Source organism: Lissotriton helveticus, chromosome 3_2 (assembly GCF_964261635.1).
Source record: "Lissotriton helveticus chromosome 3_2, aLisHel1.1, whole genome shotgun sequence".
Classification (NCBI taxonomy): Eukaryota; Metazoa; Chordata; class Amphibia; order Caudata; family Salamandridae; genus Lissotriton; species Lissotriton helveticus.
In genome coordinates, this window is record NC_136062.1 from 265323614 (window position 1) to 265349191 (window position 25578).

General features: G+C 43.3%; 1 protein-coding gene across 1 annotated transcript in view; it reads left to right on the forward strand.

Annotated features, from left to right (window-relative positions):
* Window positions 1-25578, forward strand: part of MINDY2 (MINDY lysine 48 deubiquitinase 2) — a 715083-nt gene that overhangs the window by 234827 nt on the left and 454678 nt on the right. Inside the window, exon 3 of the mRNA XM_078685168.1 lies at window positions 1567-1631. Within this exon, the coding sequence (XP_078541294.1) occupies window positions 1567-1631 (65 nt within the window). The remainder of the gene's footprint in view (window positions 1-1566; window positions 1632-25578) is intronic.

Consider the following 25578-nt stretch of genomic DNA (forward strand, 5'->3'; position numbering starts at 1 on the left):
TATTTGCAAAGGTTTCAGCCAATTAAAAATGCTTTGATTGCATTCCAGTTTGTTTTGCCCAGTGCACCATATGAGACAGTCAGGAGCTGTATACAACTCAGTTTGAGGCCTGTTCCAGTGGGAACAGTTCAATCCTAATTTTAGTCTACGTCTACTCTGAATAGCAACCTGAGACCAGTTCAACCTTGTTGGGTCTCGTCAGTGAAGTTAAGCTTGACTCCTATGGGACAGCAAGCAAGGAACCTGCCACTGGGCCCAACAAGGCCCCAAGTAAGCCTTTTGTATGGTATAGAATGTTATTCATGTAATCATGGGACCTAGTCAAAGTGTTTTCAAGGATCGTTTTGTTTATCACACCTTATCGATAAACTATGGTTGCTTGGTTCTGAATCTTTTGACGACTTTCTATACGTTTATTTGTTAACCTGGTTTAAACAATGCTGCAGTAATATAAGTGGGTCACTAAAATGACTCTGCTTAGCCCCACACACTCGTAATTTCAGAGGAGAGGACATATTTTCCACGTAATGGAGATCTGTCGATTTATGCCCTTGACAGTTGAATTGGCTTTGAGAACAGAAAACAGCTTGGAGTCTCCGGTTTTAGTTCAGTGGACTGTGGTGCTCAGAAGTTGGTGGACTCCTTGCATGGTATTGAGGTAGATTTTGGTCCTCCCATGAGTAAAATAACTCTGTTCAGGTATCTGGAGCACTCGGTCATCCAAAAGAATATGCGATTCACACAAAAAGATATCTGGCCTGGATCGCTGAATATGTTTTTAGATTAAAGTTGATTTGAGTGTCAGGAGTGTGTATTTGGAGGTTGATCTGGTACTGCTGTAAGAACTTCAACTGGCACATCCAGATTTGAACAGTAGGAATGAAAGAGATGAACTCTGTGGCAAATGGCATTTTTTGACTGAAGAATTAATCGAACATCTTTAAACTTATGGGCTTTGATGGGAGAGAAACGACCAAGTACTTTACAAGGCAGAGCCAACACATTCAGCCCAGTTCTTTCTGCTTAGCAGGAATTTGTTCTAACCCATGGCATTGTAGACTACTGATAGATTGGGAAGTTTGAGGACTTGTTTTTGTTCAAAGAACTCTGCAGCTCTTCTCTAATATTAGCAAGGGTGCATTACTGGCTGGAACCCAGTTAAATGATTATAAATCATGACATTGAGCTCTAAGTATTGTTGAAGCTGTCTTGTAAACGTCCTTTTCATGATCTTGTTGGTGTAGGATAGGTTGCAGTTTGGCTGACAGTCAAGGCTTTCAAGTTGGCCGTTTCTTTACCAAAGGTGTGATGGCATAATGTTGCATGTGGCCCAGAACAACTCTGTGCAAAAAGGAATCTTTCTCCAATCTGCCTTCAAACGTTGAAAGGCTAATGGAAAACATTTTAGAAAAAATGGCCCACCTAAAATGTTTCCTTTGTGGCAAACTGCTTGCATCTTTTAATTTCGTTCTGTTTTTTCATCCTAAATACTTGATCCCTAGTTTGAAAAATTCATAATGAGAAGATTATGAATTTTTTCATGTAATTTTCAACTTGTTTTCACAGGGGACTATATTCTGGAAGCAAAACCAAAAGACATCTCTGAAGCTCAACGTCTGAACTATGAACAGGTAATACATGACTTACTTCAGAGTATTTGTAAGAATTTACAAATTCCGGTCTACTAGAGTTTAAACTATCTTCAGTCGCTGCGTTTAGTCTCCAAAGAAAGTGCAACACAATGCCTAATTTTGCAGGTGAGCTTTCACATCCTGTATATTATAATTGGTTTTTAAACACTTACATAAACATATGATTGGCCAATATGCTTTTTGTTAGCCTGACTTGCAACAGTTGGATTCTAAGTTATGTCTCTACTATGGATCGTGGTATATAGATAATTTGTTATAACTCATATATGTTATGTTGATTTGTATAGCACACTAATCATCTGAGAGTGTATCCAGGCACTTGGCCAAGTTGTGTTGGTGTGTGGTCCCCTTGTGTTATATGAAGAGCCAGGACTTCAGCTTCTTGCGAGGCTCAAAAAGTGAGAAGGAGGCTCTAATATGTTGAGGGAGGTTGTTCCATGTCTTGGGTGCGATATAGGGATACAGATACAGGGATGCAGATACAGGGAGTGTGTGACTGGGAGTGAAGCAGAGCGTAGGTGTCTAGTGGGTTGATAAAAGGGTATGTGACTGTTCAGGTATTCTTGTCCTGTGTTGTGTAAGGTTTTGTATGTGTGTGCGAGAAGTTGAAGTTTGTGCTTGTGAACGGAGAGCCAATGAAGCTTCCTGAGGTGCTGCATGGGAGGTGGAGTATGAGTTTTGTGGTTGTGTTCTGGATGGCCTGGAGTCTGTGAAGGAGTGTTTTGGAGATTCCAGCACAGAGAGTGTTGCCGTAGTCCAGCCTTCATCTGATTTACAGTTTTACAGATAGCGGAGCGCAGTGTCCTGATGGCCTCGACATGCATCAGTGTTCTGTTTTCATCATTGCGCGGCAAGCTTGTATTCCCATTTAGAACTAAGCTACCTAAAAATCTGCAAAGATGTCTCTGGGTTTTTATTTGATATCCTTATGTATTTCACTTAATTAGGATGCACTGGATCCCTTAGTCCTAAATTAGGCTAGTCCTTTTTCGTATATTAGGCTTGTTCCTATGTCATTTCAGCCTTCCTTTTGCGGAAAGTTAAGCTAGGTTGCTGAACTATCTATGGTTAGTTGACATAATACATAATCTAGATCTACTGAACACTTCCATGGCCAGAATCCAATGAAGTCATATTATCCAATTGTTGGTAGAAATTATTTGTTTCCAGTAGGTGTATATATGTGTTTAATTACAGATTATATTTGAAGCTTTGTCCAGCTCACATTTTGGAACATTTTGCAGTCCTTATGTCTTCTCTGACATGTGTCTGAAATGTGCCATTGATAAATGTAAAATGAATTAATCTAAGATTTTCAAGGTAACTTCACAAATTTACTGCCATTTCATTTGAAGGGTTCCTAATTGATTGCCTTATCAGACAAGAAAATATTTCTTTAAAATAGTGTTTGCTTCAGGGTGCAACTAGGTTTGAGCATTTACTGAAATTAGAATGTTTAATGAATACATATTTGTAAGACAATGGGCAATGATTAGTAGCAGGGGAATTATGCTCTTCTTTTTACTGCGCAGTTATGTTTAAAACCCACACTCTTACTCACTCTCTCTTACTTTAAAAGTTATTGTTAGGAATTAAAACTAAAACGTTACTGAATGGATCTGATTGCTTATTGCATACTTATTAACATTATAAGTGAGACATCTGTGGCTATATTAGCTATAACTGGTTTGCGTACATGTTCAGTGACGTTGTGGTTTTTGTGTGGTGTTACTTATAGGCATACATTTGTAAGATTATAAGCGTTACATTTGGTGTGCAAGTTATAATTTACATGGCTGTTTTTGTGCCTTAAGGATTGTGGGGCCATAATTATATTTCAACTGCTTTTTAGATGTGAAATGTGAAGATTTTGTTGAAACATATGTGAAGGTGTTCCTGCCTATTCTAACTATTATTTAATTTTAACTTTAGTTTTTCTGTCCATGAAATTTCTGGGATTTGTTAATGGCATACCGTATTCCTCTTCAATGAAAGTATTCCCTTCCTTGGTGCACACGGCCTTTGGCTTAGAGTGTCATGGAGTAGAGTGGAGTGGAGTGGTGTGTCGTAGAGTGGAGTGGCACCGAGTAGAGTGGCATAAAGGGGAGTGGCATAGAGTGGCGTGACGTGGTGTTCTTGTATAGTGAAGTAACACATAGTGTAGTACAGTGGAGTGTCTTAGAGTAGCGTGTTGTACAGTGGGGTGGTGTGTGCAGAGGTAGAGGCAATGAGGTATAATTTTCAATCTCCCTGTAATGTATTTGTGGTTGTTGATGTTATTTAGTAGTATAGGGCTGTGTTTATAGCCTACTTTGTGTTAATAAACAATCACAAAGTTTTTCTTCCTAAATTGATTTCTTATCTAGTTTTCTATTGGTTTTCATTGTTGTTTGACTAGAAATGTTTGTTTCAAACTTCCTTTGTGCTGACTAGTTCATTTTCTGACCTCATGTTTTGGTTTTTCGTAGTGTTAGACCTGGCCCGGTTGACAGGTTTATCCCTAAACATTTTGCCTTTTGCCTCCTATTTTTCTGACCTAGTTTTTGTTGGCTATGGATTCTGGGCACTTTACCACTGCTGATCAGTGCCATAGTGCATATGCTCTCTGTATAAATTGTGACAGTGATTTTTAATCTATGATTGGCATACTTGATTTACTGGTAAGTCCCTTGTAAAGTGCATGGTGTGTGCCGGGCCTGTAAGTCAAATGCTACTAGTAGGCTTGCAGCACTGGTTGTATCACCCACATGGGTAGCCCTGTAAATGTGTCTCAGACCTACCACTGTCAGCTCTGCCAAGTATCACGCATCAAGTGTTAGACTAACTCATTTCAGTGTGGTGGTCCGCATCACCGCACTGAAATGCAAAGTAACACATTTTAGCCTCCTCAGCTGTCTAAGCAAGAGTGCTGCTAATGCACCATTACTGACGGAATTTAACGTGGCGAACAAAGCAAAACCAAAGCGGATGATGGACGGAGTGTTGAACATTGCAAGCACTCACCCCCAGTCAACTGATCTGGGTTTAATCCATCATCATTCTTTAGCTCACTCCGCCCCCCAGTTCAGACATGTCCATATGCAAATCAGTCTGACCCTGTCCATCATCCCCTTTGGTTTTGCTTTGTTGCCCTAAGTTGACAGGGTATGCCCAGACGTGGGTCCCTTGCTCATTTTGCCCCTGGATTCAAGCTAGCCTGGCTGATGACGGCTGATTAGCCAGAAACCGGTCCCAGGATGCTTGTTTACAGTCCAGGAAAGACATGGCTTGGCAGTTCGGGCTGGACTGTTCCCATGAGGCACAGGGTCTGACTGATTTGCATATGGCCATGTCTGAACTGGGGTGGCGAAGTGAGCTAAAGAATGATTATGGATTAAACCCAGATCAGTTGACTGGGGGTGAGTGCTTGCAATGCTCAACAAATGATGGATGCATCATCCCCTTTGGTTTTGCATTTTTAGAAAGTGGCCATTTTCTTACTTTACCATTTTGTGTGCCTGTGAGACAGGAGCTAGGATGTGCATTCATTCTAGACAGTTACTGTGGGTGTTGAGGTGTGTCCTGCCTTGCCTGGCTGACTCATCGCAGAGCTGAATACACTTGGTCGGCATTTAGATTGGTGGGAGGAATTTTGCGTACACCTGAGTAGGCTGTGTCTCCTTCTTCACAATGCTGTCTCCACCCCTGTGGTCATGCTGAACCAGGGATGACAGGGCTGAGGTTGGACTGGGTTCAGAGACCCTTACACAAAGAGAACAATGACATTTTGGGGTATAATTATTACACTAAAAAATAAAGGATTTTAGATTATTCAAGGAACAAGAGTACCCTGCCAGCCAGGAAAGAACCTTGCTGAATCTGAAAGTAGCCTGCCTGGAAGCTCTGTGAGTAGCACTGCCCCTGATTAGATTTGTTTGGGGTGAGACGGCTGCAGTTGCTACTCCTGTCTGGAGCAGAAGGGACAACTGGACTGTTCTCACCCTGCTACTTTAAAGCGTGAAAGGATTTCTGTCTTTTTCAGCTCAACACAGGGGGAGGAGTTGTACTTGCCCCCGACCTCTGCATTGTGCTTCCCAGCGATCTCTTTTTCCGATGCGAAGCACGTAGTAAGCGCTACATGGGGCAAGTTTATTGGGCTCTAAACACAAGCACGTGGCTACCTGAAATTCTGCTCCCTGAGCCTGAGGTGTGGGCTCACTCGGCGACAAGAAGAGAAAGAAGCATTGGCGGCTCGCATCAGCAACGCAAATGCAGTCCCTCTTCAGCGCGGCCCCCCCTTCCTTTGGAAAGGAAATCGTGATGCAGGGACAAAGAAAGAAAGGAGCCCTCCACAAGTGGTGAGCGTGGGAGGAAACAGTGCCAGCTTGTGGTACCTGCGGCTGGCCGTCGAGTCCCCCCTGTTGAGGCCCCTTCTTAAGAACTGCATCCTGGGTAGAGGACACCGTGCAGAGGACTCGCGTTGGCAGCTCTCTTTCACCAACAGCAGGTTTTCCTAACCTGTGCAATCTGTGTTTACCTTATTGCATTACCTGTGATGTCATGATAAGTGCCTAGTTGGCAAATTGACTTATGATCTACATATGTTATGACAAGTCCCTGATTGGCAAAATGATTTATGTGATTGTGGCATAATGTGTTTTATGTGTGATACAAAGGATATTTTTATATAACCTTGTGCGGAGTCTCTTTTGTGACGTGCCTAGTGTGTTACTGGTGTGTGTGTGTGTGTTGCGCAAACACTTTACACATTGCCTCTGGGATAAGCCTGACTGCTCTGCCAAGCTACCAAGGGGGGTGAGCAGGGGTTATCTTGTGTATGTAATCCCTTACCCCAACTAGGGTGGTGGGTTCTGGCTTAGGTGTATACCCTAGCCAACCAGAAACTCCATTTCTAACCGGTAGTATTGTGCTACTTTAATAGGCTTAATTGTAGTCAAGCCTATAATTGAGCATGCCAAGAAAGCAGATGTTGGAATTGATTCAGGTTTGAAAGGAGAAGAAGTAACATATATAGGTACAAGAGGTTTGAAGTGTTATCAGTTACTCCCTCTACTTTCCTTTGTTAGTGCCCATCTTCCACTATATGGTTATCCACTGTGGTGGCAATGATGTAGGACTTAACTGGAATTAGACTGGAAATTTATATGAATGAGCCATTTTCCATCTTAATGTCTATGTTTGTAAACATACATGAAGTGTTCTTAGAGATTTGTCAAAGATAAAAGTGAAAAGTTTGAAAATGCTCGAAGACATGTCAACAAGGTAGTCTCAGCATTCCTTTAAGATCATAACTTGTCGTCCAGTTTTCATTTGAATATCAAATATTCCAATGCAGCACTATGTTGTCCTGTAAGTGTACATTGTACAACTTATGGACGCCATTTTTTCATTTCAAAACTTGGTTTGGCAAACATATTTAAATATGTTTAGTTAAAAAAAAGGTTTTTTTAAAAGCTACCCTACATTAAGTCTAATTGTATTTTGTCATATATAAATTCCTTTTTTACGTTTCTCGAAGTACTGCGCTTCTTTCTAGATACTTTTGCGAGATAACCTATTTTAAATATATATATATAAATCAGTAAAACTACTCTAACCTACTTCTGCAGAGTTTTGCTGAATTGACTCATTTCGTCCTGTACATTAAAAAAGCAGTAATATCTTGTATTTCACAGTAAAACACAGAATGAAGGCAAAGTGTGTCCTAATCAACATGGCTGCCTTTTAATTTGCAATGGCTTTTATTAACCAATCAGATTGTGTTTCGGCATTGCCAAGTTACACATTATGCATGAAGGTCCCGCGGTATAAAGCATCCTTTTTGCCTCTTATTACTTCAAAAACTACAGAACCAAATTTAATCCAGTAATAAAAAGGACTCTTCTCACAGCATAATCTATGTGCTTGAAATATTTCATGAAAATCCATTCAGTCATTTTGCTGCTACGTTTTTTGAAAAAGTCTATGGAAAATACATTGGTGGAAGAACATTTTTGGGACCATCTTTCTTTCTTTGCACCTCTTTAACTAATCACCACAAAACTCTGCATCATTAGGCAATGTAGAACAAGCATTGGCAAAGCCAATAGGTCTCGCCTATGTAAGAGCTATTGGCTTTGCCAATATTTTTCGGCACTGTTGTTCACCAGAGTGGCTGCTGTTCAGCATGGCTAAAAGTTAGTTGAGTTATGGAGAGTGGTGTGGAGTGACGTACAGTAGAGTTGAGTGGCACGGAGAGGAGAGGAGTAGAGTGTCATGGAGTAGCATATGATGTGGCGTGTTCTGGAGGGAGTAGAGCGTCATAGAGTTGACTACAGTGTCAAAGTTGAGTAGAGTGTCTAGAGTGGAGAGGCAGTGTTGGTGATTGATGTGGGGCAGAGTGGAGTGGCATAGAGGGTGTTACGTAGAGTGGAGTACAGTGTTGTAGAGTGATGTAGAGCAGAGTAGATTGTCATTGAGTGGAGTGGAATAGAGTGAAGTGGAGTAGTGTGTCAGTGAAGCAGAGTTTAATAGAGTAGAGCACCATCGAGTGGAGTAGAGTGGCCTAAAGCGAAGTTGCGTGAAGTACAGTTGTGCAGAGAAGATTGGCTTAGAGTGCAATGGTTTTGAGTAAAGTGGTGTATTGTGCATTGGCGTATAGTGCAGTGATGTAGTGTAGTGTGCAGTGGTATTTAGTAGAGTGGTGAAGATGTAGATTGCAGTGGCATAGAGTGAAGTGCCATAGAGTGGAGTGGTGCAGGGTAGATTGAAGTAGTACTGGGTAGAGTGCAGTGGCATGGTGTGCTGTGGTGTAAAGTGTAGTGTAAAGGGCAATAGTGGCATAGCGTACAGTGGCATAGAGTGGAGTCATGCAGAGTAGAGTGTCAGAGTGCAGTGTTGCAGAGTGGTACAGTGGTATAGTGACAGAGTACAGTGGTACAGATTAGAATAGAGTGACATAGAGTGCAATAGAGTAGCGTGATGTAACATGCAGTGGTATAGAGTGCAGTGGCATGGAGTAGAATGTTGTAGAGTATAGTGGCGTAAAGTGCTGTGGTGAAAAGTAGTTGACGTAGGTGCAGTGGCATTGGGTGCATTGGTTTTGAGTTAAGTTTTGCAGAGTGCATTGGCATAGAGTGCAATGATTTAGAAAACAGTGGTATAGTGTGGACTGTGGAGGCGTAGAGGTGCGCGGTGTAGAGTCACGCAGCATAGAGTGCAGTGTCATAGAATAGATTGTTTCAGAGTAGAGTGGTGCAGGGTAGAGTATAGTGATACATAGTTGAGTGCTGTGGCATAGAGTAGAGTGACGCAGCATTGATTGCAGTGGTGAAGAGTGGAGTGACACAGTGGAGTAGAGGGGCATAGAGTGTGTTGGTGTAGAATAGATTGTTTCAGAGAAGAGTGGAGTGGTGCAGGGTAGAGGGGAGTGATATGGAGTGGAGTGGTGCTGGGTAGTGGCATAGAGGGCAGTGTTGGTGAGTGAGCTACAGTGGAGTGGAGTGGTGTAGACTAGAGTGGTGTAGAGTACATTGGTGCATGGTAGAGTGCACTGTCATAGAGTAGAGTCGTGTAGAGGAGAGAGACGTAGAGTGCAGTGCCATAGAGTGTACAGTAGATTAGAGTGGCGTAGAGTGCATTGTCATATAGTGCATTAGAGTGGGGTAGAAAGGTGGAGAGTAGAGTAAAGTGGCGCAGAGTAGAGTGGCATGGAGTTCAGTGGTAGAGTGAACAGTGCTGCACAATAGATTGTCATAGAGTGCATTGGCATAGACTGGTGCAATGGTGTAGAGTGGCGTGCAGTGGCAAAGCGTATAGTGGTGTGCAGTAGTGCAGAGTATAGTGATGTAGAGTGTACTGGTTTTGAGTAAAGTGGTATTGAGGACATTAGTATAGAGTGCAGCGGAGTAGAATAAAGTGGCATAGTATGGAGTGGCATAGAGTAGATTATTTCAGAGTAGCGTGAAGTGGCGTAGAGTGTAGTGGTATAGAGTTGAGTGTTGTAGAATGCAGTGGTGTGGAGTACAGAGGGGAAGAGTGGAGCAATGCAGAGTTCAGTGGCAGAGATAGTTGTGTTGCAAAGTAGAGTGGAGTGGTGCAGGGTAGAGTGCAGTGGCGTGTAGTGAAGTGGTGTAGAGTGCAGCATAGTGTCATAGAATGCAGTGGTGTAGAGTAGTTATGAAGAGTGCTGCATCATGGAGTGGTACAGAGTGGAGTAGAGAGCAGTGACAGAGTGCAGTGATGCAGAGTAGAATAGAGTGGCATAGATTGCAGTGCGTAGAGTACAGTGATGCAGAGTAGAATAGAGTGGCATAGAGTGCAGTGACGTAGCGCAAAATGGTGTAGAGTGACATGGCATGCAGTGGTGTAGATTGCAGTGGCATACAATAGAATGTAGTAGAGTTTAGTGGCGTAAAGTGCAGTCGGGCAAAGTAGTTGGCATAGGGTGCTTTGGTTTTGAGAGAGTGGTGTAGAGTGGCATGGTGTAGAGTGGGATAGAGTACAGTAGCATAGAGTAGATTGTTTCAGAGTGGAGTAGTGCAGGCTAGAGTGCAGTGGCATAGATTAGTGCTGTAGAGTTGACTGGCGCAGCGTTGACAGCAATGGCCTAGAGTGACAGTGGCAAAGAGTGGAGTAGAGGGGCATAGAATGCAGTTTCGTAGAGTAAATTGTTTCAGAGTAGAGTGAAGTGGTGCAGACTAGAGTGGTGCAGGATAGAATGGAGTGGTATAGAGTAGTTTTAGAGTGCATGGGCGCAGTGTTGCAGACTGGAGTGGGTTGGAGTGCACTGGCATAGAGTAGAGTGGTGCAGAGTAGAGAGGAGTAGAGTGCAGTGGTGCACATTAGGTTAGAGTGCATTGGCATAGAGTGGCGCAGAGTAAAGTGTCAGAGTAGAGTCTGCATAGAGTTCAGTGGCAGAAAGTACAGTGCTGCAGAGTAGAGTGTCAGTGCAGTGGCGCAGAGTGCATTGTTGTAGAGTGCAGTGGCGTACAGTGATGTAGAGTAAAATGATGCAGCGTATTCTGCTACTCCAGTCTACATCTTTGCGTCGTATAGTGGCATACAGTGTAATGGTGCAGAGTAGATTGGCATAGAGTGCAGTGGCATAGTGAATTGGTTTTGAGTGCAGTAGAAAAGAGTGGCATAGGGTGTGTTGGCCTAAAGTAGATTGTTTTAGAGCAGAGTGAAGTGGTGTAGAATGCAGTGGTGCAGACTAGAGTAGAGTGGCTTAATGTGGTGTAGAGTAGAGTGGCAGAGTGCAGTGTTGCAGAGTATACTGCCGTAGAGTGCAGTGGTGTCTAGTAGAGGGCGTGCAGTGAAATGGCGAAGAGTAGAGTGCAGTGACGCATACTAGAAGAGAGTGCAGTGACAGAGCACATTGGCATAGAATGCAGTAGTGCAGAGTGCAGTGGCATAGAGTTCAGTGGTGCAGAGTATATTAGTGTAGAATGCATTGGTTTTGAGTAAAGTGGTGCAGAGTGCAGTGCTGTAAAGTAGATTGGTTCGGAGTGGATTAGAGGGGATGGACGTAGAGTGCAGTAGCATATAGTGGAGTCGGACAGAGTACAGTACAATGGCATAGATTGCAGTGGCATGGAGTGTAGTGTTGCAGAGTTGGGTGGCATTGAGGGGAGTGCGCAGAGCGGTGTAGAGTGCAGTGACAAAGAACGCAGTGGTGCATAGTAGAGTAGTGTGGGGTAGATAGTATTGGCATGGAGTGAGTGCAGTGGTCTAGAGTAGAGAGGTGTAGAATGAAGTGGTGCAGAGAAGAGTGCAGTGGAGTGGTGCAGAGTGGAGTGGGGTAATGTGGAGCAGGCATGGTATGGTATCGTACTGCTATTAGACAACACCTCTTTCATTGAAATGATCATTATATTTGCAATCATACAGTTTTACTGATAAAAGTAGGCAGCACACAAATTATAATGAATTTAAATGTACTGATTTTATTGTCAGAACAGTTCATTTACAGACATTTAAATTTTATTGTGTGCTTGAAAAAATTAGATTGTACAGCCTTCCTCAAGTAGACCCCCAGTACCTAGCATGATTGTCACATAAATCGCTCACTTTGAAGTCCGAGAAACAAAAATAAACACCAAGCTCCCTGGAAGACACAGTCTGACATTTGATCTCTGTCTTTCTTTGAACACACAGCAATTGTGACCGGATAAGAACAACATTTAAAGTCCTGTTTACAGAAAGTAAGTTAGTGGAAGAATACAGTAAACACGATTTGGGTAACAGGAAGGATGAACTTGAGCTGAACAGCCTAAAGCAAATAAAACCAGCAAATAGAAAGCCTGATAATGTGAATTACAAACCACAAAGCCAATGGTAAGCAACAAGTGTAATGCATTCCTAGAACATCTTTCTGATTATCCCCAAAATGTCTTTAGCAAACCAGACAGCTGTGCTACCTGGTAGGAGGGACATAAAAAGGAATTGGTCTGCAAAGTTTTGTGGAGATTTGTCAAATGGTGGTAAAGTTAGTACCAATCAAAAAACCGAGAAATTCCTATCTCTCGGAAGCCTCTGTATGTGGGTGTGTGTGTATATATATATATATATATATATATATATATATATATATATATATATATATATATATATATATATATATATATATATTCACTTAAAAAACCATAGGTTTCAGGCCTTATATAGTTAGGAATTAGCATTTAAAAAAACATTGAAATTGCTCCTATATAGTTAGTTGTACTAACTATATTTCGCGCACCCGCAATCCACTGCTGATGATGTCACATATTACATCATTCATGACATGGTCAGTGACATCACTGATGACATCACTGATGACATCTCAAATGACATATAGGAGCAATTTCAATGGTTTTTTAAATGCTAATTCCTAACTATATAAGGCCTGAAACCCATGGTTCTTTAGGTCGAGCTGGTAACAGCTGGAGACCTAATGTTGCCTGTCACGAGGGAAGGAGGACAAGAGGGTGTTACCCGCTTTTCCCCTGGATTTGTGTGCGCGAACGCGCACGTTCCGTCCTGCGCCGCGCCGTGCACTTCCCTCCCATACTCCCAGCAAGTCAGCTGCACACAGACACACACACACGCGCGCGCACACGCACTTACACAGACACGCAGGCACCCAGACAGGCAACCCACCCCCACAGTCACACACACACACACACACGCATACACAGAGACTCCAAGACACATACACACACGCACGCACGCTCACACACATACACAACCCGCCGCGCGCACACACATGTCCCCCGCCCTCGCAGCCCAACCTAACAAGGCAAAGCCCCACTCACCGGCTTCCTTAGCAGCGGCTCTCACCGGCAGCAGGACTCTTCCTCCCTTCTACGGCACCGGGGCGCAGGGTAGGCTCCTGCCTGCTCCGGTGCTCTAAACAATCGCGGCTCTTCCGTGGGAGGCGGGGTAGGCTCCCGCCCTCCTACTTCCTGTTTCCGGTTGTCCCGGCCGGCCTGCCTGACTTCCTGGTCGCAGGCCGGGGGCGCGAGCTTTCGACGGACTGCAGCTCTCGCGTTAGACCCGATTGCGCTTTGGCCCCGATTGCGAATTGCTTGTTTTTTAATGTGACCAGGCTATCGAGCTGTACGACACATGGGAAACTTCCCTGAATGCTGCGCACGATGCACGTGATAGGAATTGCATTTGGCTGCATTTATGATTTTTTTACAAATGTAGCCCGGCAACATGTAATGCAATGTTTGGATATTGACAGGAGTTTGCGCGAGTCGTGAACGGGATGATTTTCTCTATGCCTTCTGATTCAGTGAGTCTCATGGCGGCAATTGATTCATATGTATAATTTCTTCATTTTTCTTGCACGTTTTATATGGAATGATGAACATTTTTGTTTCGAGTGTTTGTTTGTTTTATTTTCGGATTTATTCTTAAAACGAATGGACACGAGAAGAACGATGTTTTCTATGTCTATACCTTGTTTTCCTTAATTGGTCAAGTTGCTAACAGAATATTCCACTGTCTTATGTTCCCGTCAAATGTACACTGTGCTACATGCCTTGCTCGATTGTTTACAATGTATGCACGTATTGATTTTCCGTGCCTAACAGAATATTCCACTGTCTTATGTTCCCGTCAAATGTACACTGTGCTAACATGCCTTGCTCGATTGTTTACAATGTATGCATGTATTGATTTTCCGTGCAGCATTTTCTGTGACAAGCTTCCAACACCACGCGCCCCAGGACCCCTTAAAGCGGAAAAAAACTTTAAAGGGAAGACAAAGCCCAAAAGAGACAGAGAAACAAACACACGACGCAGGTATTGCATGTAATATGGCTGTGACTGTGGAACGCCGGTTATAGGCATTTGACTACAGCCTCATGACGACCACAAGTTTGACGGGGTTGATCACATTTTCATCCTTCCTAGGTCGGCACAATGAGCATCATTCATGTGGATAATAAATGCTGCTTTTATTTTAAGCATCAACTGACTAGTTCGCCTTTGATAATGAATGATACACTCAAGGTATCTCAGGCGACAGGATGTGGCCTAAAGGCTCGAGCTGCCGATGGTGGAGCACAGGATGGAGTCTCGCCGTCGGCTCATCATCCTGGGATTCTGGCCAAATCACTTAATCTTGCGTCCTTGTGTAATGTAGCTGGTTCTCACGTTAAGTGCTCCAATACCCTCAGGTCGAGTTCGCGCTATATAAAAACTGCAACAAAAAAAGGTAGGAAAAGCAAGGTAGTCATTTCAAAGAAAACTAATGAACCAAATTAGTTCAAGGCAGGAGATGTGTGTACCGAAGGGTCGGAACTGTTAACTATGGAACTTAAGAACCAGGTTCGAGTTCCGGAATCTGCTCAACATCCCGTGATTCTCGGCAAATCACGGCATCTGCCAGTGCCTTTAAAAACAACACACATCTGACCTTGTGTAATGTAACCTGTTGGTCATAGAAAGCACTCGTAATGCATTTTGGCTAAATGTGTGCTGTAGTCGGGCCCGGCTCCAGGAATTTTTAATTGGGTGGGCCAAGGACGCATTTGAGTGGGCCACTGCGGGCTCGATTTGTCGCATATATGTTTAGGCAGGCCTGCTTCAGGGCCCTTCTTTACCTCTTCTTATTCTTAAAAGGCCCAGTAAAACTCACTCTTTTCCAAATCTCTTTTTAATGTTATCACTCACAAAAAGTGTTTTTTCTATGTAATGTTCCTTTGATGGGAAGAGGGGGTTTCTGAGGTGGGAGTATCAGGCAAGTGACACTTCTCGGGCTCCCTCTGTGTGAGCCTTCAGGGAGAATCCCTCTTCATTACTACCTCCACCTGACCACGGACTCTTCAACGCACTCCCTTACAAGCTTGATTAGCCACTATTCCTCTCCAGTGCACCTTATCTCACAGATGACCTTGGGCCCCGCCCCATGTCAGGCACCATCTCCTGGTAAAAACATTAGTAAAATCACCTTCATACTTAAAACATTATATAGAGCAATAAATATAATTAGCACGCACTTTAAAGTATGTTCCACAGTGGCCCTTATGGCCCGACTGCTAATTAAATAACCAAAAACAGGAAGGCCATGACAGGGCCGGCTTCAGCGCTGATGCAAAAGTATTTTTTGGCGCTGCACCAAAAACCTCTTTCTCCATAAATACCTTTACTACCACCTTCCAACAGTGTACCTCATCCATCCATGCCCCCCCCTATTGACCTCTTCCTCGGATTCCCTCACTGCCACACGCCACAAGTGCCCCTCAACTCCCCATAGCCCCTCCCCTTTATGACCTCCTCCTCGGATTCCCTCACTGCCACCCTCCCCCAGTGCCCCTCGTCTCTCTGTAGCCCCTCCCCCTCATGACCTCCTCATCAGACTCCCTCAATACCACCATCCACTGGTGCCCCTCATCTCTCCCTAGCTCCCCCTCCACCCCATGACCTCCTCTTCGGATTCCCTCACTGCCGCCCTCCACCAGCGCCCCTCATCTCTCTGTAGCCCATCCCCCTCATGACCTCCTCCTTAGACTCCCTCACTACCACCCTCTACCAGTGCCCCTCATCTCTCCCTAGCTTCCCCCTCCACCCCATGACCTCTTCCTCGGATTCCCTCACTGTCATCCTCCAACAGTGCCCCTCATCGCTCCATAGCCCCTCCCACTACCTCCTCCTCGGATTCCCTCACTGGCACCCTCCACCAGCGCCCCTCATGTTTACGTATCCCCTCTCTCATATGCATTTAATTTGTTGTATAACGCTGCTCATATCAATGTAGTGTGTGTCAGTACTTTACACCACGCACACACTTACAGAGACAATGAATCATGCAAGTATGTAAATCAGTCTACAGGGAATGTCACATAAGCCAATGAGGATTACAAGGTGTAGGAATCATAGGTCATCCATTCTGGTGGGTAATATATTTTAAGAGGGTTTGGTCTGGGGAAAAACAACCTTAGGATTTAAAGAGTATTCCATGGGGGTCATCTTTACTGATAAAAATGTATATCTGCCCAAACATACTCATTTTAGCAACATTAGAATAATGAAAAGACTAGGGAAGTTCTAACTATATCACAAAACAAAAAAAGCGTTATAATTATACCATTCATATTTGTTTGCAGCTCTTTGGTGGCAGTTCATTGTTCACTGCCTTTTGTTAGGATTGTAACTTCTGAAGTAACACAAGGATCTCTGTGACAAAGGCAGTAACCCACTGAGCTATCCACATAAAATACAGTGCGTCTGCATTTAAAAAATACTAACAGACAAACGATTGCTCTAAAGCAGGATCATTAATCACCAACTTTATCTGGGCATTGCCATTTTGTATTTTTTAATGTTGACCAGCATCGGCTATGATGAAATGATAAAAACTGTTTAAATGAAGCACATACGAAGTATGTGTCCTGCTGGGCCTGTGCAGATTTTTAAAAGATTTTTTTTTGTAACACATTCTCTTACCTACTCCATTAGTCAAACTTTGTGTCACAGCCTTATGTGATAAGCAGCTGCAGGGATTAGGGGGTGACTAGGAATAAACAGACCACTTTTCCCCTGCGCTGCATAGAAAAAGAAATATCAACGCAGCAGGACAGTAGGCAAAGGTTACCAAAGGTTACCGTTGTCAAAGAAAGGATTTGTCCCCTTTCACCATGCAGAGATGAAGGGGTGAAAAAAGTAAACAAAGCCTAGTTAACATGTTAATGGTCTTTTAAAGACCTGTTAAGTACTTTGGTGCGGCTGCGATAATCTTAAACTGTCTGTGTGTGTGCGCCCGGGAAGCTGTCTCCGCCCGGGCGCACACACACACAGAGCCTTTGAGCTCAATGGCTTTGCGCGCCTGCCTTCAAGCCCTCACTGCGAGGTCCCAGGCTCCTGTTTGGGTGGGCCAGGCTCATCTTTGGGTGGGCCGGGCCCACCCGGCCCACCCGCTAGAACCGGGCCTGGCTGTAGTGTATACAAACTGCACAAAAAACTAAAAAAATGTCTGCCTATCCTGCCACGTCACTACCTCCCGTCCCCAAAATATCACGAACTAACCAAAACTGTCTTGGTTAGTTCGTGATTTTGGCAAGACATGATTGGAAGGCTGGCCCTCGTCCGGTGCCACGTAGATATGCCACTCAAGGCCCTTTTAACCTCTAACCTGTGCCACCCCAAAGCTTCTCCACTGCTTCCTCCACAGGGTGGGGTGTAAGCTGTGTGGCCAGACCCAAGAAGGAGCTGAGCTGTGTCTCATCTGCCTGTCTATGCAGCCTCCCTTTTATGGGGCTGTAAACGAGTTTATTGTGGGCAGAGTCTCCCGGCTCCCCGCTGCCACTTCGGTGTCTCTTTGATAGCCCTACTTCAATGGGATGGAAAAGCAGACATTGTAAAGGGGGAGGGGGAAACTGGGCGATAGCTGCAGGATACAAGAACTAAAAAACACCCATCAATTAAAGGAAATACAACTTTAGCACCCCAACTCGCAGCGCAAAAAGCAAGGGAAGTTTCAGGCAAGGTTACCTAATAAGCCATGGTCTGGAAAATATTTAGTTTTACAGGAATAGGACTTTGATGCGCAGGGTCTGTGTGTGTGGGGAGGGGGTGGTATGTTATGAAGACATAGGCGAAATATCAACAATGCCAAACAGTAGCTTCCACATAAAAGATGAACACCCCTGTGATTCTGGCAAAATCAATTAACCTCCACGTGCCTACAAAATATGAATATATCCCTATGTAATGTAATTGGTGCTCCAATGCCTTCGGGTTGAGTTCGCCCTTTATAAAACCGCAAACAAAAAAACAAGCATTTGCAATGCAATAGGTCTTGCAGTTGTGAGAGTTTGAGCTATTGGCATTGTAAATGACAATGCCTTTTATTTATGTGTTGGTTTTTAAAACATAAATAAAAGGCAATGTCATTTACAATGCCAATAGCTCAAACTTTAATAATGCGAGACCTATTGCATTGCAAATGCTTGTTAAGTGAATTTGCAAGGTTTTTTAAATGCTAATTCCTTACTATATATCAGGCGTGAAACCTATATTTTTTTTCAATAAATTTCAAAGGTTTTGTAAATGCTAATTCTATTAGCGGATAACGTTTATATATGTTATTATCCTTCTGGGACCACCTGAGCAGCCATCTTGTTTCTCAGGAGAAGTGAGGCACAAGAGAGCTCAAAACAAGAGTGGAAAACGCGAAAAGGGGGCAGGGTTGAGACCCCCTGACCCTCTAGCCCTTCTCAGGGAGTCCCAGAAGGACCACCAAGTGCAAAAAAAAGTTTAGTTTTTTTTTAAATCGTGGGGTACGCGCACGGTATGCGTACGGTGCGCGTACCCTGCGATTTAAAAATAAAAAATAAAAATTTGATCTTGGGGGTCCTTTTAGGACCCCCTGAGAAGGGCTAGAGGGTTGGGGGGTCTCTACCCTGCCCCCTTTTCGTGTTTTCCTCTCTTGTTTTGGGTTCTCTTGTGACTCAGTTCTCCTGAAAAACAAGATGGTGGCCAACACTTCCTGGTTTGGAATGTTGACAGTCGACTGCCAGCCAATCAGAAACTCGCTCGCGCACGTAAGGGTACGCGCACGTACGCGTACGGTACGCGTAAGGTGCACGTACGGTGAGCGCATATAGATATATAATTTGCTCAAATTAAATTTTCCCAACAACTACTGGAGGAATTTTCACCAAATATAGAAAAGGCACTACTGCATACCTGTCCCTACCATTTTGCCAAGTTTGGTGTAATTCCGTTCAGCCGTTCGGGCTGTAGCCGTGTCTAAAGGTCCCATAGAAAATGCCATTTGAAAAATTTCAAATTCAATTTTCTCAAGAACTACTGGAGGGATTTACACCAAACATACAAAAGGCACTGCTGCATACCAGGCCCTACCATTTTGCCAAATCTGGTGTAATTCCGTTCAGCCGTTCGAGCTGTAGCCTTGTCAAAATGTCCCTATGGAAATTAACATGGGGAAAACACGTTTTGGGACCCCCCTTTTTTCTCAGCCCCCGCTTGACGAATCCCCCCGAAACTTTCAGGGAAGGAGCGGAGCGGAGCGAGGCAAATATAAGGAAAATTATAGGCAGATCCCTCAATCGGCGCATAAGTTATTCCCAATAGAATGTTCAGGATTTCCTATGGTAACTAGGTCCTAGCTATATATACCTACTGTAGTTTATATATATATATATATATATGTATGCATGTATGTATGTATGTATGTGTGTATGTATATATATATATATGTATGTATGTGTGTATGTATATATATATATATATATATATGTATGTATGTGTGTATGTATGTATATATGTATGTATGTATATATATATATGTATGTATATATATATATGTATGTGTATATATATGTATGTATGTGTATATATGTATGTATGTGTATATATATATATATATATATGTATGTGTATATATATATGTATGTGTATATATATATGTATGTGTATATATATATATATGTATGTATGTGTATATATGTATGTGTGTATATATATATATATGTATGTATGTGTGTATATATGTATGTATGTATGTGTATGTATGTATGTGTATATATATATGTATGTATATATATATATATATATATATTTGTATTCCGGTGAACAAGGCGACAGGGTCGCCGAAACGTTCCGGTCCATGGCACTCCCGCTGCACATGAGAAAATTAAAATAAAAGACACTACTGCACTTGCTACCTGAGTTCGTGTCCGTTCTTCTCCAGAAGGGTGCTGCAGTCCGTGGCACGCTTTGGTAGAACCGAGCTACAAGAAAACTGAAAAACAAGTGCGTAAAAGACGCAAAGGGGGCAGGGTAGAAACACCCTGACCCCCTAGGCCGGCTCAGGGGGTCCCACAAGGCCCCCCAAGGCCCCCAAATTATTATTATTTTTTTAATCGCGGGATATGAGTAGAATACGCGTATCCCGTGAAGAAAAAACCCAAAGCCCGCATTATTGGTAATTAGCCCCCGGGGGGGCCAAGTTCCGGGGTCAATGTGATTTATTATAATGGAGGGCTCAGAGGGGCCCCCCAGCCCCGGGGACCTCCACCCCCGGGCTTTAACCACGGGCTTTAACAATACGTATGCGGGGTGCTCACAGCCCCCCGCAGCCCCGGGGACCGCCACCCTTTGAAATTCACTGAAAAAACCATGTTTCAGCCACGTTATAGTTAGGAATTAGCATTTAAAAAAACCTTAGAAATTCACTGAAAAAACGATCGGTTTCACACATGTTATAGTTAGCTGGACATTTCACTCATACAAAACCATTGAAATTCCCCCGTTATAGTTAATTCAGCTAACTATAACTTGCGCGCCCGCAATGCACTGCTGATGATGTCACATATTACATCACTCGTGACATGGTCAGTGACATCACTCATGACATCACTGATGACATCTCAAATGACATCACTCATGACATCACTGATGACATCATCCTTGTGAAAGAGTGGCAGACCTCCTCTCACCGTAATATAACCTTTGATACACACATTCAAAAATAGAAACAAAAATTTTCAAAAAAATGGAGATACCAGTTACAACAACGTATTCAGTAATTCCAAAAACTACATACACATCCACTCATTTACCAACAGTTATATATAGTCACTCATACATGTACTCACTCATCATATGTACTCATACACCTATACATCCTGTTACACACTGACACTCATCCATAGAGTTACTCACACACATACTCACGCATGCAAATAAACTATCAAACATCCATTTACTTGCATATACAGCTATACACACATCACTATACTAACTTCTACAGAAACGTACACATACTTACTCTCTTAAACAATCACTTATAGAAACACACACTTATTTATACAGGAACTCTTCCAATCTCTCACTCTAACATATATACTATACATATATACTTATATACATCAATACTCACATATACTAGTCAAAAACATATGTATTTACTCATAAAGATACTATTGAGACAGTCATTCACTCACTAACACACCCTTACACACACTCATCTACCCATACAGTCCTGCACAGATGCTGTCTTCAAAACACATACAAACAGTGAGTCAGTCAGTCATGCATCTACGCGCTAAGTAAGACCCCCACCAAACCATACAGACACTCATACTGATTCTCAAAAAACCAACTAATAACCCGTATAGACACTCATGTAGCTACTCACCAACCCATGCAGCCACTTATACACAAAGTGAGAGACTGATCCAGATATTTACATATGTAAACATTACTCGCTAATACATGTATTCACTAAGATACACTTAATGAGTCAGTTATACAATAAATTTTACAAAAAAAACCATCCATTTAGACACTTATTTACCCATTTATTTTTCCATCGACCTTTAGATATACATATATAAAAAAGATGTATTTTTCAGAAAGAGTCACGTTCATCAGTGATGTCATGAGGGATGTCACTGACCATGTCATGAGTGATGTAATATGTGACGTCATCAGCAGTGCATTGCAGGCGCGCGAGTTAGTTAGCTGAACTAACTATAACGGGGGTATTTCAATGGTTTTGTATGAGTGAAATGTCCAGCTAACTATAACATGTGTGAAACCTATGGTTTTTTCAGTGAATATATATATATATCCAAGAAAGAAGTGACTCAAACAGATAGATTCACCAAAGAACAAAAATATATTTCCACTACAACGTTTCAGTTTCCGCCTTCCTCGGATAGTTTCGTTCTAGTTTGAAATTAGAATTTAAAAAACCTTAGAAAATCACTGATAAACACACAGGTTTCAGGGACGTTATAGTTAGTTGGACATATCTCTCATATAAAACCATAGAAATTCCCCCGTTCTAGTTAGTTCAGCTAACTCTAACTCGGGCACCCGCAATGCACTGCTGATGACGTCACATATTACATCATTCATGCCATGGTCAGTGACATCCCTGATAACATCTCCAATTACATCTCCAATGACATCACTGATTACTTCACCTATGACATCATCCAGTGACTGTGTTTTTCTTTCAGGTTTAAATATGTATTATATATATATATGTCAAGGAGTATTTAAGAATGAGTGGGTGTATAAGTGTCTGGATGGAGGATTTAGTAGGTGCATGACTGGTTGTTCAAGTAAGTGATTACATGTGTCTTACTGAATGCATGGGTTAGTGACTAAACTATGTGAATGTCTGCATCAGTCTGTCTTGTTGCGTAAGCTGCTGCATGGGTTGGTCAGTAGCTACATGAGTGTCTATATGGGTTAATGATTGGTTGCCTGAGTATTTGTATGGGTGCTTGAGTGTGTGTCGGAGTTGTGTGACTCTGTACATAGTTGTTTTAGTGGTTGATTAACTGTGTGTATGGGTTCAAGAGTGCATGTGGAAACAGCTTTATGGGTGGGTGAGTGTGTATATGGGTGTGTTGGTGAGTGAATGGATGTCTCGATGGCACATGTCCAAGTAACTACATATGTAAAAGGCAGTGTATGTGCGAGTTGAAGTATATAAGTGACTATACGTGAGAGTCAGTGATTGTGAGAGTGGCTGTATGGATGAGTGTGTACGTGTATCAGTGATTGTATTAGAGAGTAAGTATGCGTTTGTTTCTGTTTGAGTAAGTGATGTGGTGTGTGTATAACTGTATAGGTCAGTAAATGGAAGTGTGATTGATTCTTTGCATGACTGACTAGTTGTGTGAGTAAATGGATGAGTGGTGGTGTGTGAGTGTTTGTATAGGTGTATGAGTGCTTATGATAGTATTGTATTGATGAGTGACTGCATGTATGAGTGATTGTATGGGTGAATGAGTGGATGTGTGTGTAGACCCAGGAATCAGTGAGTGCGTATGTATTAACTGGTATTGGTGTGTCGATGGTTTCGAAAATGGTAGTCTGTATTTTACAGTGGGTGTATCAAAGGTTATATTAGAGTGTGAGGAGGTACATCAGATTAGCACGTGGATGATGTCATCAGTGATGTCACTGACCATGTCATGAATGATGTAATATGTGACGTCATCAGCAGTACATTGTGGGTGCGCGAGTTATAGTTAGCTGAACTAACTAGAACTGGGGAATTTCTATGGTTTTGCACGAGAGAAATGTTCAACTAAGTAGAACATCCCTGAAACCTATGTTTTTTTCTGTGAATCTCAAAGGTTTTTAAATTCTAATTTCTAACTATAACGGGCCGGAAACTTTTGGTTTTTTTTCAGTGCATTGCACTAGTTTTTTAAATGCTAATGTCTTACTATAACGTCCCTGAAACCTATGGTTTTTTAAGTGAATTTCAACTTTTTTTTAATGCTAATTTCGAACTATAACGTAGCAGTCGCGTTTCCAGAGTGGTGGAGAAAGGTGAGCGCGGCCTTCAAAACACCTCTTGGCAGTCCCACTGTGTGGGATTTACTGGAGGTAACGGGAGGAGTAGTTAGCCCCCAACGTCAACCTTGGGGGCCAACTACCCCTTTTATTGCCACCAGTAATCCCACACAGCAGGATTGCTAATTTCTTACATCAGGCCCGCTCCCTCCCTGTACCTTTGTGCAAATGCGTCCCCTAGCACGTTGTAAGTTGGGGATTAAGCCCCCTTGAATCCTGACGGTCCCTGTGGGCTAACTAGCCCAACAAGTACCTCCAGTAAGCGCAACAGAGCTGCTTTGCAGACAGGTGGTCCAAGGCCACGCCCCTTTTTACACCTCTCTACAACGCAGCTCTGTGGCGCTTACTGGAGGTACCTGGTGGACTAGTTGGACCCCAGGGACCCTCAGGATTCAAGGAAAGTAAACCCCACAACTTACAACGCGCCAGAGGGCCCTTTTGCACAGTAGTGAAGGATGGTACCTGATGTGACAAGTGGGCAAACGTGCCCCGTGGCGCGTTTTAAGTTGGGAGATTAGGTCCCTGAATCCTTAGGGTCCCTGGGGTCCAACTAGCCCACCACGTATCTCCAGTAGGTGCCACAGGGCTGCGTTGCAGAGAGGTGTTCCCAGGCCCCTTTTTACACCTCTCTGCAACGCAACTCTGTGGCGCTTACTGGAGGTACCTGTGGAAAAGTAAATTTTGCCATGTTCTGTGTCCCTACGTGTCCCCCATCTTATGTTATGTGTGCATGATTAATATGCATATGTATCCCCCATGTTCGATTAAAGACGCAATTACAGTTGTGTCCATCCCTAGTATGCCAGTTTCCAGTTCTCGTGAAAGCTACGAGTATTAGGCCTATGTAAGGTTACGTTGCCACGTTTCTCAGTGTCACGTTATTTCATTGTAAAATCCCCGTTTCTAGGCCTCAAAAGGGCCCGGACACCAGATTCAGCTCCTGTCTCCTGAACCCTCGCTGAGGAGCGATACAGCCCCCACCTGTATCCTCGACCCTTCACTTACTTCCTGCCTCACAGTGCCCGGCTCGGCCTGGCTCTGCCTACGAGTCTGCCAAGAGTATGTTATGATTCTAGTTATCAGTCCAGCCCTCCTTCTCTGCATTCCTAAGTTACTGAATCGCATCAATAGTTTCCGTCATTGTCTAGCCTTTACGTCTCCATGTAGGAGAAATACTGCATTTAATGGTCATTTAATATTCTTCATCACGCACTACATGTAGAATAATGCATGCTCCAGTCTTAGAGTCTGTTAGCCTCTCCCCTCCTGACTCTTAGTTTATATCAACATGTCCTCTAAACATTAGATACTAGATAGTGTTTAGGTACATGTCGCCCTGACTCTCCAGACTTCAGTCTTTACTCCTAGCGCAGAGTTCATAGCCCCCAGCTTCTCCTAGTAACACGTCATTGTCAGTTTGCACGCACCATTAGGTTAGAGGTCCCGGCTCCTTAGGTAGCCCCCTCCATGTTTCCGCCCCATTTATGACATATTCTGTTACGTTTACATCACATGTCCATGTATACGCCTCTTGTTACACCCACTTTCACCCTTATCTTTCGCGACTGCTATTGACCACACCCACTGCTCCGCCTACTGTATTCACTGTAATGCAATTGTTTTAGTATATATATGTTGTACATTGTTATTAAAGTTAGCGCGCTCATTCCCTGTCCCCCCTGCAGGCCCTGCCATCCTGTTCCCGTGCAGGTTGTCCTGTTCCTGTCCTTTTATGCTGTATTAAACCTGCAAACTCCTACTACCTCGAATCTTGACTCTTATTTATTGAGCTATCTGTTATTGCTATGTCCAGTCAAACCTAGATCCGGTATTATTTATTTATATACCACATAATGGCGCCCGAATAGGGACTTGCCCTTTCCCCACGCGCCGGTGAAGCCACGCCGGCCCCCTGACCCTCTGCAGCCGTGACGGAACCATACCGTGCACGTGCAGATATTTCTGCTTCAAGTATCCCTCAGGCCCACGGAGGAGACGGAGGTGGCGGTCCAGCATCCAGACGAGGCGGTGGAGGAACGCGGCGAGTCCCGACCAGAGCCCAAGCCGAGAGTCCAAGGTCCGAGGTATCCGGAGGCCCACCCGTAAC